Below are 14,623 nucleotides of genomic sequence, written 5' to 3'. Positions count from 1 at the left end.
AAAAAAATACTCTCTATTGACATATGCATAGAATCAATATTTTCTAACAATTGAAAAAAAAAAACATTAAATTGTTTAATTAAAATTAATTGTTGTTCATAAATAAAACATTTTAGATGCAATTAACATTTCCTTAAATCAAATAATATAAAGAAACATTTTCCTGATTCACAAGAGAAATACAGGAAACGCATTTTTAAATTGGTAAAACTTATACGTTCTTATATGTTCATATTAATGTTAATTTATAAATTTAATTCCATTGAGATTTTTGTATTAAAAATCTATTTAATAAGTAAATTTATCTTTTTCTTCATATTAAACAATTATTTGATACTAAACGATATTAGGATATTACTTCTATAGGATGCTAATATTGAAAACTGACAAACTCAGTAGATTGTTTTTCATTTTGACATTTTAAATGTTTTGTTGCCAATCGTGTTTATGTTAATAACCGTTCACTTTCAGCCTCTGTTGGCCATGAATGCCGACCACTGCTATAGGGCATCATATTAGTTTTTTCATGCGCAGCAATAAAAGCTGTTTACATTTTTAAAATACTGAAATTAAATTCTTAGGTATTTTTTCTGCTACATAAATCATAATAATAAACCCTCTCAAACTCTAGACAAATTTCGGAAAATACCTAAAATGAACACAACTTAAACATGTGTTAGTTGAGAAAATGCAGAATGTTGGAATTTGGGAAACATTATATTTGAAGATAGACATAAATTTCGATCAGAACTCTTACAATACTAGTTCTCTATTCGAAAATAACTATTTAATTTGTATTGGAGTTTCCACGCATACTGCTCTGATACCTTTAATTTACATCCCAATTACATACAATGATATTAAAATTACTAATTCAAAGTATTGAGAATCATACTATTATAGTTTTTCTGATATTTAATAAAATCACTATGCAACAAATGAAGACTTTTGGAAAAACACACGATCAGGACAGTATAGGTTCGACTCTACTAACAAAGGGTAGTAAAACCCTATACTCAGTTTGTCCATTTTGGTGCATCACGTTACCCAATCTTGATCACGCAAGACCGACTTGATGCAAGTATGAAAAAACGTTAAAATTGTTGAAAGTGGGCAAGGTTTGTGGGGCTCTTGAAGAGCTTGAAGATTGACATTTTAGTGAATGAAGTAAATTTCGGACGACATTTACCTTAAAAACTTAAATATTTTAATATAGTGATTTTCCATCAAGAAAAATAACTTCGAATTAATTTAAAATTTAATAACGGTTACAGACGTCACAATAAAATTTGGAAGTAATATAGATCTAAGTGCTCTTAAGTCAATGGCATCACTATTATTGCCATTCTTTGTTTTCAAACACCGAAATTTCTAAAACTGGGAAAATGTGTTCCAAAAACTGAGTTTTTTTAGAAAAAGTGCCCACTATGACTTTATTTACAGTGTGTATGTATATAAAAAACATATAGGGCTATATGTGAGCTATGAAGAGCTTTTGAGGAACGATGCTTTGCGTTTTTAGAATTTTTTACTCAAACCTAAAATTTTGTTTCAAAATTGGTCAAGTTTGGATAGGGCTGGGGGGAAGAATGTCCGCTTAAGTGAGTCAAGTTTCATAAAAAAATTGTATATAGTCCCGAATAATTTTTTTTCTATAAAAGAAAAAATATGTGGACTTTTTGCACGAAGAAGCTATTTTTTTGGAAAAAATGTTAACAATATTTCTTTGACGGACTCTTAGCTATATTATTGCTACATAAAATTAAGCTGTATCACCAAGTCTGAATTAGCTGTTGGCTAAAAACTGATGACAACATTTTTTGAAGCCCCGCTGACTTTTCGAATCTTTGGGAGCCCATATAAAAAAAATTGGTCACCAAAATGGACAAACTGAGTATAGGGTTTTACTACCCTTTGATAGTAGAGTCGAACCTATACTGTCATGATCGCGTGTTTTTTGCACTGTAGCACTGTGTAACAATTTAATTTATATGTTGCGACCTATGTGTTGATACTTCATTAACAGGCACTAGCACCAAAGGAATTTTCACAAAGTTTTTATTCTGCAGATATTCAATAATAAATATACAATTTGTATTGGAGGATACAGGATCCCACACGGTTTTGATCCCTTTAATATTTTTAATATTTGAAAATAATTATTATTTGGTATGGGAGGTGTCACCATCCATTTGCATCGCTACTACGTTAACCAAATTGTTATGGCCAACCCCACTGTTCCGATATCCTTTACATTTATTACAGTAGCAGACACTGGGAAAGTCAAAGACAACTAATCCGATCACGCCCATTTTCAGCTAAACTACTCCAGGATATTCGCTGATAATATTTATTTTTTATGGGATGTGCCACGACCATTTGGAGTTTCAAAATAAAAAGTAGCCTTTAGTTACTTCCAGGTACAAAGGAAGACTAGCCCAGCCGTCTATAGTCTTCAAACACACACACATTAATTTTTATATACATACATTAGTCAAGTGAATCAACTTTTTTGTTTTTTTTTTGCAAAATCAATAACTTTTTTTCGAAATGGGGATTTTTTTAAATTTTTTGCTCAAAAGAAAGTAGTGGATGCGAATGGGATATACATCAAAATAAATGTTTTAACTCGAAAATTGTATGTCTTGAATTAAAAATGTTTACCCCCTCTAACTTAGTGAGTTCTTTACCGAACTTGTTGAAAAATGGTGTCTGAATTATTATCCAATAAGTCTAACCTAACCTGGTGCAAATTTCATCCCGATCGGAAGACATCGGTTTCAAAAGTTGGCTCACTTGACATGAAATCCCCCATATGTATATAACTAGGTTCAATCAAGAATTTCTTTTAAATAAGTAATCTTTTGATACAAATTTAGAGAACTTGCTAAAATGTTATTATTATAAAGATATTAAAAAAACTGGAAGTATGAATTAAAATTACTGACTAAAATTACAAATCATTTCTGGTAGATTGAAAAAAAATATCTGATGTTTTTTTGGAGCATTATTCTTGCAAGTAAAATAAATATTTTTCACTGATAATAAAATATAAATTAAAATTTTGCGAGTAGTTTTTTAAAGGATTTTTTATATTAACATATGTACGTATATATTTTAGAGCGGGCCACACAAATATGAATATATTTGGTTATGAATATAATAAAATTGTTTTTTTGTCGCATGCAGTTACTTTAGCAATCAATTTAAAATATCTATAATTGAATAATGGAAATTTTTAAATATTGATAATCTCTATTAATTTATAACTTTAAAGTGAATTAAGTATGTATATTGCTGGGCGGTAAGTGGTTGTACTTCTTAAAAAATAATTTTTAAACTGAAATAAAAAATGTTTTATTTTTGGTTTTTTTGTTTTGATAATAAATTTGTATAACAACAATACAATACATACAAACGTACACATGCAAACATATGTACATATAGTGGTGGTAGTAGTATTTTAACGTGCCTCTTTTTGAAAATGTTTCAGTAAACAACTTCAGAGTTCAAAGTCCCCCCAACCCAAAACAGAAACAAGCGAAGGCGTAATGAAAATTTTAAAGTTTGAATTTTTAAAACTATAAAAAAGGTTTTTTTAATTTATTCTTTTTTTAATTAATAAAATTAAAAAAAGTCTATTCAACTGAAAATACTGTAACGTTTTATGTATAATTTTCTAGTTTAAATTAATAAAAAATAGAAAAATTAATACAAACTACTCGTAGGTACAATAAAAACCTTTTTTGATAACGTATTTATTTTGTTAAGGTGAAGTACAGAAAGCGAAATCAGATTAAAACTAATTCTCACGAAATTATTTTGTTCTTTTACTTACTTTTCTATACATACTTTTGTTTTTAATTTTATCAAGCTAAAATAAGAATTTCAACTTGTTGCCATACACGCAAAATTATTATTTGATAAAAATAAAAGAAAAAAGAAGAAAAAAATTAAAAACAATAACAATGAAATATATGTATGTATGTACTACAAACTGCAGCAACAACAAAATCAATAACAATAATTGGGTTTGTATGTGAGTTTTTTTTTCGTTTGCTGCCACCAACACCAACATATTTTAATGCTCTGCTAAGAGAATAATATACTTAATGGCCAAAACAAACTGACGAGCCTCCATAAAACAACCAATCAGCAGCCGAAGTTTGGCCCTCTATCCGATATTCCAAACACACATGTTTCCACGGATACACCGTTTTATAGTCAAAACAAAACAATAACAAAACACACCTAACTACACACATGCACACGATAATGTTGTACGAGTCACTCACACACGACCGACGCGCCGATCTTTGATATAGTAAAGAGATAACGCAACAATAACAAACCGAACTACACTAACGAGTTCTAGCTGCCTCTCGACACTCGCACGTACACACACATTCATACTAATAAATAAATAAAACCGTTTTGTTATTGTTGTGTGTAAAATACTAGCGCGTCGCCTGCCTGCCTTCCAACCGACATTCGCATGGGCCTGGGTATAAAAGCGCTCACAATACAGAGCGTGGCATCAGTTACTCGAGGCCTGAGTAAATGGAAAGATCAAGTGAAATTGTCAGTGATCTAAAAACAAAATTAATATTTGACAAAAAACTCTGGAGGAACATATGAAATTGTTAAAACACAAGAACATTCAAAGCCAAATAATTAAATTAAAAAAACTTGTGATATTTTCAATTGTGATCGTGTACAGTGTGTTACATTAAATAATTAAATTAATACAACAAATCTACACATACTTATATTAAGTGTTTCTTCTATAAACTATTTTTTGTAAATTACTAAAATAACAAAACTCTAATCAAAATGCCTGAACTCATCGAACAAACTAAGCCAATGTAAGTATTTAGCAACAAGTTGTCCGTCCGACAGAATTTACAGTTTTAAAAGTGATTCCTAAAAAATAATTGTTTAACACTTGTGCCTCAAAATTCTTTCTTTGCTAGACGACCTAAGACAATATATTTCAACGTGCAAAATAATTTTTAATAACAAATCGTTTTCTTTACTTTTTAGTACCAATGGTGCTTTGCCCATGCAAAACAAGGCCAAACAAGACAATTGCGGTCTATACAACCACATCCGTGGCACCAATGTCTCTTATGGCTCTGCCAACAAACTTACCCCAGGAGTCAAAGCCTTCGTTGAAGAATCTGTAGCTCTCTGCCAACCCGATCAAATCCACATCTGCGATGGCTCAGAAGTGGAAAACAAAATGCTTGTAAAGTTGATGCTTGAAACTGGTGCCATTATTGCTTTGCCCAAGTATGATAACTGTTATTTGGCCCGCACCAATCCCGCTGATGTTGCTCGTGTTGAATCCAAGACTTTCATTTGCACCGAACACAAGGAAGAAGCTATTCCCACCCCTCAAGATGGTGTCAAGGGAACTTTGGGTAACTGGATTTCCATGGCTGATATGGACAAGGCCATCCAGGAACGTTTCCCTGGCTGCATGAAGGGCCGTACCATGTACGTCGTTCCATTCAGCATGGGTCCAGTTGGATCTCCTCTCTCCAAGATTGGTATTGAAATCACCGACTCTGCCTATGTTGTTGCTTCTATGCGCATTATGACTCGCATGGGCGCTGCTGTCTTGGATGAATTGCAAAAGAAGGAAGAATTCGTTCGCGCTCTTCACTGTGTGGGTACTCCTGCCAACGGCGTCATTGAGCACCCTGCCTGGCCTTGCGATCCTGAACGTACCATCATCTTGCACAAACCAGCTGATAACTTGATCGTTTCCTATGGCTCCGGTTATGGTGGTAACTCTTTGTTGGGCAAGAAGTGCTTTGCTCTACGTATTGGCAGCACCATTGCCAAGCGTGAAGGCTGGTTGGCTGAACATATGTTGATCTTGGGCATCACCGATCCCAATGGTGTTAAGAAATACATTACTGCCGCCTTCCCCTCTGCCTGTGGCAAAACCAATCTTGCCATGTTGAACCCATCTCTCAGTGGCTACAAAGTTGAATGTGTCGGTGATGATATTGCATGGATGAAATTCGACAAAGATGGTGCTTTGCGTGCCATTAATCCCGAAAATGGCTTCTTCGGTGTTGCCCCCGGTACCTCAATGGAAACCAACCCCATTGCCATGAAGACCGTCTTCAAGGATACCATCTTCACCAATGTCGCTTACACCTCCGATGGTGGCGTTTACTGGGAGGGTATGGAAAGCAGCTTGGCTCCAGGTGTCCAAATTACCGATTGGTTGGGTAACCCCTGGACCAAGGAATCTGGCAAACCTGCTGCCCATCCCAACTCTCGTTTCTGTACTCCTGCTAGCCAATGCCCCATCATTGATGCTGCCTGGGAAGATCCCGCTGGTGTTCCCATCAGTGCCATGCTCTTCGGTGGTCGTCGCCCCGCTGGTGTGCCACTCATCTATGAAGCCCGCAACTGGACCCATGGTGTTTTCATTGGCTCCGCAATGCGCAGTGAATCTACCGCTGCTGCTGAACACAAGGGCAAGGTGATCATGCACGATCCCTTCGCTATGCGTCCATTCTTCGGCTACAACTTTGGCAACTACGTTAAGCACTGGTTGAGCATGGAATCTCGTGGTAATGTACCCAAAATCTTCCATGTCAACTGGTTCCGCAAGGGTGCCGATGGTAAATTCATGTGGCCCGGATACGGTGATAACGCTCGTGTGCTCCAATGGGTATTGCGCCGTTGCAATGGCGAAGAATGCTTCGTTGACTCTCCCATCGGTCAAATCCCATCCGAAGGTCAATTAAATGTTGAAGGTCTCAGTGGCATTAACGTGCAAGAGCTCTTCTCATTGCCCAAGGACTTCTGGACTCAAGAAGTCGAAGATATCCGCAAATACTACGAGACCCAAGTTGGTGCCGATTTACCCGCCGAAATCTACAAAGAATTGGAACAACTCAAGGAACGTATTGCCGCCATGTAAGATTATGAATTTACCCCCAACTGTTATGAGCAAATGACACAAATGACAGCTAAATTGCTACCTGTTTTCGCATGGATTCATTTTTCATTCTGTGCCTTATTTAATTTTTTTATTTTGTATATAAGAATTTAAAATGCTTTTTTATTATTTTATAATCAAAGAGATTCTATTTATTCACTATCAAGTCCTACTTAGCTATAAGACTATTTAATCTATGTTTTTATAATTTTAAGTGTTAAGATAAAAAACATGTTTTTTATTTAATAAATATAAGAAATATGACTGTAAATATTAAACCACAAAAAACAAAAAATAAAAATTATAATGTGCTAAATTATATTTTTATAAAAAAGAAAATATTCGTTTGTTTGTTTTTATTCGTAGACACACTGATACGAACACAAAGTGTAGATAGATAGACACCATCTTTATCAGTGAAGTGTAATTGTGTTCAGTGGAAAAGCGTTCAGCGTATTCATCAGATAATTAAATAGACAAAAACAAAACACATTTCAATCTGAACTTTGATTTAAAAATATTCAATTTTCAATATTTAACCATTAGTTTTGTTCCATCAATAACAACTCAGAATTTCCATCAAAATCATACGAAAATAATTGAACATTAACATCATATTTTTTTTTGGATAGCTGCCATTTGTAATTTTTTGGATAGCCTAAACTAATTTTAACAAAATTAACTTATAGAATTCACATAACTCAAGATCTCATTTTGTGTGCACAATAGGGCAGAATCATAATATTTTGGAAAAAAGTTTTCAATTTCCAACTGGCTCCCAGCCAAATTGGTTCGGAACATAAAAGAGCTAAACTGTTTAGAAATGCAGCTTTGGGATTTTATAAGAACACATAAAATAGTTTACATTTGGATGGGCCTAGAAAGACCCTTATTACGTATTAATAAATTTCAGGTTTGTTAGTTTTATATTTTAAAACTATTTTCGATCCGATTTTCACCCTTTCTACAGTAGACCGATCATTTTTAGACACATAGATCTGTAATACTTCTAACAGATCTATAACTAGATTTTGAGTTTTCACTCAAATGGAACAATTTATATTGAGCTTATTTGACTAAGTTAAATACAGCTTAAGTTTAGAAAATATTATCACAATATAAGATCATTTTTATATTGTTTGACGTTGTTTGTTCTTGTGATCTAATATAGAATAAACATGTGTTGAAAACTTTTTTGGGAAATATCATAAAACAAACCTTATAATGAATACGCATTGGAATCTTATTTACGTATTTAGAACTGTATAGATGAAAACCTCAAGTCCAACAAAATCCGTCCAAAACAATGAAAATGAGACGATTAATGAAGTCAGCAAGAAGAATGCGGATTCCGCTTCTCAAAGAAAATGCAAATTAAATGATTTGTGTTTCATATAATTATTTTATCTTCTTCTTTCTTTTGCTAACTTGATTGTATCTAGAAGATTTCAACCCTAATTTTATAAAAATACCAAAAAACCAATTTGTCAAAAAATGCGAAAAAGTACCTTTTGTTCTGCGGCTCCTTATATTTGTGTATATTTTTGGAACTATTATTTTGAAATCTAGGAATAGTGCTATTATTTTAAAATCCAGGAATAGTGCTAAAATAGTGTCGACTATGCCTAAGTGCTATTTAATGTTTTATGTGCCAAAATGGCACAATTGTGCTAAAAACCCAAATCACTGATTATATACTATATGTATTATATTATAGAAATTAAATATATAGGGTATCCAAAAATGTTTGCAAGATTTTAATTAAATAGAAAACATATGTATGAGATAGCACATTGGGCAAATGGTGGTATTCCAGAATGATATATACATATATATGGGGCATTTCATGTCAAGTGAACCAACATTTGAAATCGATGTCTTCCAATCGGGATGAAATTTGCACCAAGATTAGTTTTAATGGAGATCGGTGGAGAACTCTCTGAGTTGGAGGGAGTCAAAATTTGACATTTTGTACAAGTAAGAGTTTTTTCTTATCCATGTAACTTATTACATATTATTCTTAGCAAAATATGTCCCAAATAGTTTATATAGCTCTTTTTTCAATCTTTCGAAAAAAAATATTAAAAAAAAATAAAACATTTTTAATATTTTTTTTTCCTAAATCAAAAACTTTTTTGACTTTTTTTCAAAATGGGCCCTTTTTTCTTAAAATAAAGCTTAGATATTTTCCTTGAAGACCTATCAAAGTAAATGTTTTGCAACTCAAAACATACAATTTTTTACTTTTTTTGCAAAATCAAAAACTTTGCTGACTTTTTTGTTTTAAAAAAATAAAAAAAAAGTTCAATTATGTCAACAAAAAAAAGTCAAAAATTGTATGTCTTCCTTAAAGACCAAATAGATCTTTAAGGAAGACAACTAGCTTTCTTTGAGCAAAAAAAATTAAAAAAGGCCCATTTTGGGAAAAAAGTTAAATTATGCAAAAAATGAGGCAAAATTTGTTGTATTAAGTTACAAAGTATTTATTTTTATAGATATCCCACTCGTATCCCACTGAGCGACCATATAGGTCTTAAAGAAATAGACCTAAGTTTTCTTTTAAGCAAAAAAAAATTAAAAAGAGGTCCAAAAAAGTCAACAAAGTTTTGATTTTGCAAAAAAAAGTAAAAAATTGTAAATAAACATTTATTTTGATAGATATCGAACTTGCATCCCACTAAGCGACCAAAATTTAAAAAATTTAAAAAAACAATTCGAGAAATTTTTTTCCCAAAAAATTAAAAAAACAACTTTGGAAAAAAAATAAATTTTGTTTACCTAAAAATATTAAAAATTTTTATTTTGAAGTATAATCTCTTTACGAGAGAGATGCTTTTCTGATAGAGGTGTTCGGTGGTCTTCGAAAGAGTTGTTCGACTTCTTTTGCCTTACCAAAATCCAGGTTGCCTTTCAATGTGCAAGGCAATTTTTGTTTAAATTTTTTTGAAAAGTTTTAATTATTTTTTCACGTACTTTTTATTGTTTGCCATTTTGACCGAAATTATAGTTGAAAATGAATGATTTATAAAAAAGTAATATCTGACATATTTTTAAAAGCTAACGTGATTAAAATAATAATAATAATTTGTTGGACCAAGCATAAGTTTTAACCGTAATACAGTCAACCATCTCTGGCTTGGAAAGCTTTGTTTATCTTTTAACTAGTATAAATATGGACAGATTCCGAAGAATGAAACTTTTCAATAAACAAATGGGAAATTTAAGAAATTCCTATTTAAGTTTGAAATATGTTTATGTTTAAATTTTGTGTTTTTTACATTGACTTTATTTTGTTTTTCACAAATATCTTCTGATATTCAAATATTTTTCTAAAAATATCCTTGTATTTCTAATAAATTCTTATAATAAACACGTTAAAAACCAAAACTTATTAAAATAAATTTTGTATATAAAAATATATTTTAGGTTGCTATTTTTATATTAGAAAATATTTTTTTAGTAAATAGAAAAATATTTTCTCTTGAAATGCTCTTATTATTTATATTATTCTTAGCCCAATTTCGATATAATTATTGTAGATTTTTGAGTGTAATTATCAGGGCAACCAAAAATATGCTCTAAAAAAAAGTGTTTTATGCGCATAAAATATGCACTTAAAAACGAAAAATATGCTCTTAAAATATAAAAAATATGCACTTAAAAATAGTTGGTTATTGTTTGATTTCAAAATTTCATAAAAAAATTTATATGAAGTAAATAACGTATTGAGCTCATAAATTAAAATTGGTTATTATAGGATTAAATATCGATTTTAGGGAATTTGGCACTACATGAAAATAGTTATATTCAATTCTTTTTATTATATTTAGAAATAAATTACTATGTGTTTACTTAAGTTTTAAATTTTTTTAACTAATATTTGTTTTAGATTTCCGAGTTTCTTAGACAATCATAATCAATTGATTTGTCTCATCTTTTAAACTGCTTAATACTTCAAACTTTTTTTAGTAATTAGTGGCATAATATTTTACATTCTCAATGCATGTGTCCCAATGTTTATAGGATCCCTACTGAGGATGTACCCAATAAGTTTCTCCAAATGTTTCTATTCTATATGAAGTTCTAAAAGCTTTTTTATCATTTGAATAATGTTTCAAAAACTCTGTGAATAGCGTGTAATTTTTTGGTAAAAAATTGCAAAGGATTTTGGAGCATTCATCATATATCTAGATTAACATCTGAATTCGGCTTCTAAAATTTAAATAGAATTATAAAAGAGCCTTACAATAGTGGAATGATTAGTTCTATTTAAGACTGCGGCAATTAAAAAAACTTTTTGTTCAAGTTGTATCACTGACATTTCCTATGTTTCTTCCTTTCTCATCCATTGTATCGTTTATCGATATCCACGTATATTCTTCTTTAACGATTTCTTAATAATTTTTTTTACAAGTTGTGTAAATATATCAACGGGTTTTGAACGCGAGATTTTCGATAGATCTTAATATTCTGAACGTCTGTTGAATACTTGTTTAATTTTACATTAGTGGTAAACTATTAATACCCAAACTGTCTCAATCTCAAGCTGACTAAAATTCCTTCTTTTAAATGTATCCAACAATTTTTTAAGAAGTTGCGCATAATAACATACAATTTTGGCATTTTCTTTTAATTTTTTACGTATTTTTACTATTTGTTAAATTTTAATATTTGTGTGTATATTTTTAATTTAATTGAAATATATGAAAACTAAGCTCCCTTAAATCAACGAAAACTCTGTGAATATAAGCGATTATGGGTACTCTATTTTTTATTTAAGTAACTTAGGCCAATTATCATTGGACCTTAACAAAATAGTAAAATATAGAAATGAAAAATTACAATACAAACAATAAAATTATATAAGGCAAATAAAATAATGAAAAATAAAAGAAAATATCCAACAAAAATATGCAGTTATGAGTTAAATATGCAAAAATATGCTATAAAACGCAAAATATGCCAAAATATGCAGTAAAGGGTAAAATATGCAAAAATATGCGCTAACAAATCGATGCCAAAATTCTTAAAATTGTCTGAAACGGATAAATAAATACTAACTCATATGTTTATACGACGCACAGCAACAAATATGATATTGCATATATGGTTGCCCTGGTAATTATACTTCAAAGTTTTTATAAAACTCATTTATATGAATGCCATATACACATCTCTGTACCATTTTGCAACAATCAATATGTTAGCATACCTTAAGGCGTCGTTGTTTTAGAATAATTTCAGTGCTGCCAAGTTTAGAGATTCGGTACATTTGTTAGAATTTGTGGTGGATGAATGCGGAAATGGCTAAAGGATAACGGAAATGACAAAATTTACAATTTTATATTCACCCCAATTATGAATAAAAAATTCATTGAATTTAAATAGGAAAAATGAGAAAAGGGAAAAAACTCCCAGGAAGTTTTTATTCATATTTGGGCTGATTATTAAATTATTTATCATTATTTATAAGCATTTTTTAAATTCTGCAATAATATGAAAACGTTATAAATATAGAATGAAATAAGCTTTATAATAATTAAATGGTCTATAAATAAGCTTAAATATATTTAAAATATAAAATACTCATAAATCTAAACTTTTACACTCTTTGGAATAAAAAAGCTCATTGGAATTTAAAAAAAGCTTTTTGGTCTGGAAATGAGCTTAAATGAACATCAACACATTTAAGCTGCAAGCACATAATTCCTTCCATTCCTGCGATGAATCCCTTGAAATACTTTCACTATTACAATATGAACAACAGTTGTAAACGAGCAATTAAACCGATAAGACGTGAAAAATAAAACAATCGTAAAGTACAAAGTCTCGAAGCCGTCTTCTGTTGTGTGGAAAAAAGTGTTATATGTATAGTTTGTTGTACCTGCATACAAATAAAGAAGAATACATGTCTAGTATATAATATAGTAGTGATTGTATGTGTGTGTGTGTAAAAAAAATAAAAAAAAATTTTGTCCTAAAGAAAACAAAAAAAAAACGTAACAGAAAAACCCTTTAAGTTCGAGACCCCAGAATTAGCGATGTGTTGCATTGTGGGTGGTTTTAAATTGAAATTGTAATCATTTTAAGTGTGGCAGCAGCGTTAAAAAGATTTATCAGCAGCAGCAACTCAGATTTCATGGACATCAAAGCACAAGCACTCAGCAACAGATTAGCCATGTCAACGACAAATAATGTATGAGACTTAAAGCAACAACAGCAGCAGAAAAGAAGACAACAACAACAACAAAAAAAGAAAATCACTCGGGACAATAGTAAATAAAACAATTAAGCGGTCATAACATCTACATACTTACAACATACCAACACTCACAAACAAACGTACATACATACATATGTATGTATGTAAATGCACACAAAGGGGGGCAATAGATTACACGCAAGGATAATGTTAGTTCTTCAGGATATATTCACACATACATATGTATATATGTGTAATTGTAGTAAATACAAACACATGCACAATTACTTAAATATTTACTTACAAAATAACAACACTTGTTGCTGTTCCGTGTATTTCCTTGTACTTATTTAAGTATGTGTTTTCATATATATACACACAAACACAATTACATGTTGAACACAGCCAATGTTGTCAGATTAGGGGATTTTTTTCTCGAAATTGGGAATGAAAATTTCAAAATTAAAAGTTTAAAAAAATTTTCAATTGAAAATAGATTTTGTATTTGAGATTGTATGGTTAGATGTTTAATAAATAAAATATAAAAATTATCTGACATCTTTAAAAAATATATATACAGTTACTGTCAAAATAATAGCACCACTAGTATACATGATTTTAAACAGGTAAAAAAAATCTTAACGCTTCATTAGTCTTTACTTTCCGTTGCTGTTGCGTTCTGTTTATTACTTATGGCAGTTAGTTGTTCTGTGACAAAATATATAATTTTTCTTTTGTTTTAATGTATAATTCCTCTTTAAAACACAGCACAGAAAAACTAACTACTTATACATGTTTTTCATGTACAAAAGAGAAACAGCTGATTCGGAACGTAACAGAACGTAAACCTTAATTCTGCCTTTATTCAAAAAAGGGTTTGTAATTTTATTCAAAATTTAATAAAAATATGTATAAAAAACGATAAAAAGAAAAATAATTTCATTTAAATTCAAATTAATACAAAAAATTAAATTTTTTCCAAAAATTTGAAAAAGTAATCTGTCAAAATAATAGCACCACTCATCGTGACCTGAAAGGAAAAATATTGCAATTCTATTAATATTGTTTACTGTGGTTGTAATTTGAGTAGCTATCCTTACATACTGTTTTTAATATTTAGTTGCGTTACCCTTGTTGGAAATAACAGCTTTGAGGCCAAGTTCTGGGTTCACTCTAATGAAATGGAATGCCAGGCCAGTTGCACTGTGACCCAAAGATCATTATTGTTATCGGTTTGACTTCGGATACCTTCTACTTAACATCAGCCCACAAATTTTCGATGGGGTTTAAACTAGGGGACTGTGCAGGCCATTCCATAAAAGGGACATTATTATCCTGAAACCACTTTTTAGCTTTTTTGCTGGAATGTTTTGGGTAATTGTCATACGGCAGCATTACTTCCTCGAGTATTTTGACGTATTCTGTTGCGTCCATGAATAGGCCCAACACCGTAGTAC

At 30.8% G+C, this 14,623-nt stretch overlaps 1 protein-coding gene across 1 annotated transcript; it reads left to right on the top strand.

Moving 5' to 3' along the window:
* Window positions 1–4,533: 4,533 nt before the first annotated feature.
* LOC135960492 (phosphoenolpyruvate carboxykinase [GTP]-like) lies at window positions 4,534–7,303 on the top strand. Its single transcript, XM_065511795.1, has 2 exons — window positions 4,534–4,865; window positions 5,044–7,303. Exons 1-2 carry the CDS (start codon window positions 4,834–4,836, stop codon window positions 6,944–6,946), a joined length of 1,935 nt encoding a protein of 644 aa, XP_065367867.1. The 5' UTR covers window positions 4,534–4,833; the 3' UTR covers window positions 6,947–7,303.
* Window positions 7,304–14,623: the final 7,320 nt, after the last annotated feature.

The sequence above is a fragment of the Calliphora vicina genome, chromosome 5, assembly GCF_958450345.1.
Source record: "Calliphora vicina chromosome 5, idCalVici1.1, whole genome shotgun sequence".
Taxonomy (NCBI): Eukaryota; Metazoa; Arthropoda; class Insecta; order Diptera; family Calliphoridae; genus Calliphora; species Calliphora vicina.
This window is presented reverse-complemented; position numbering and strand designations above follow the sequence as displayed.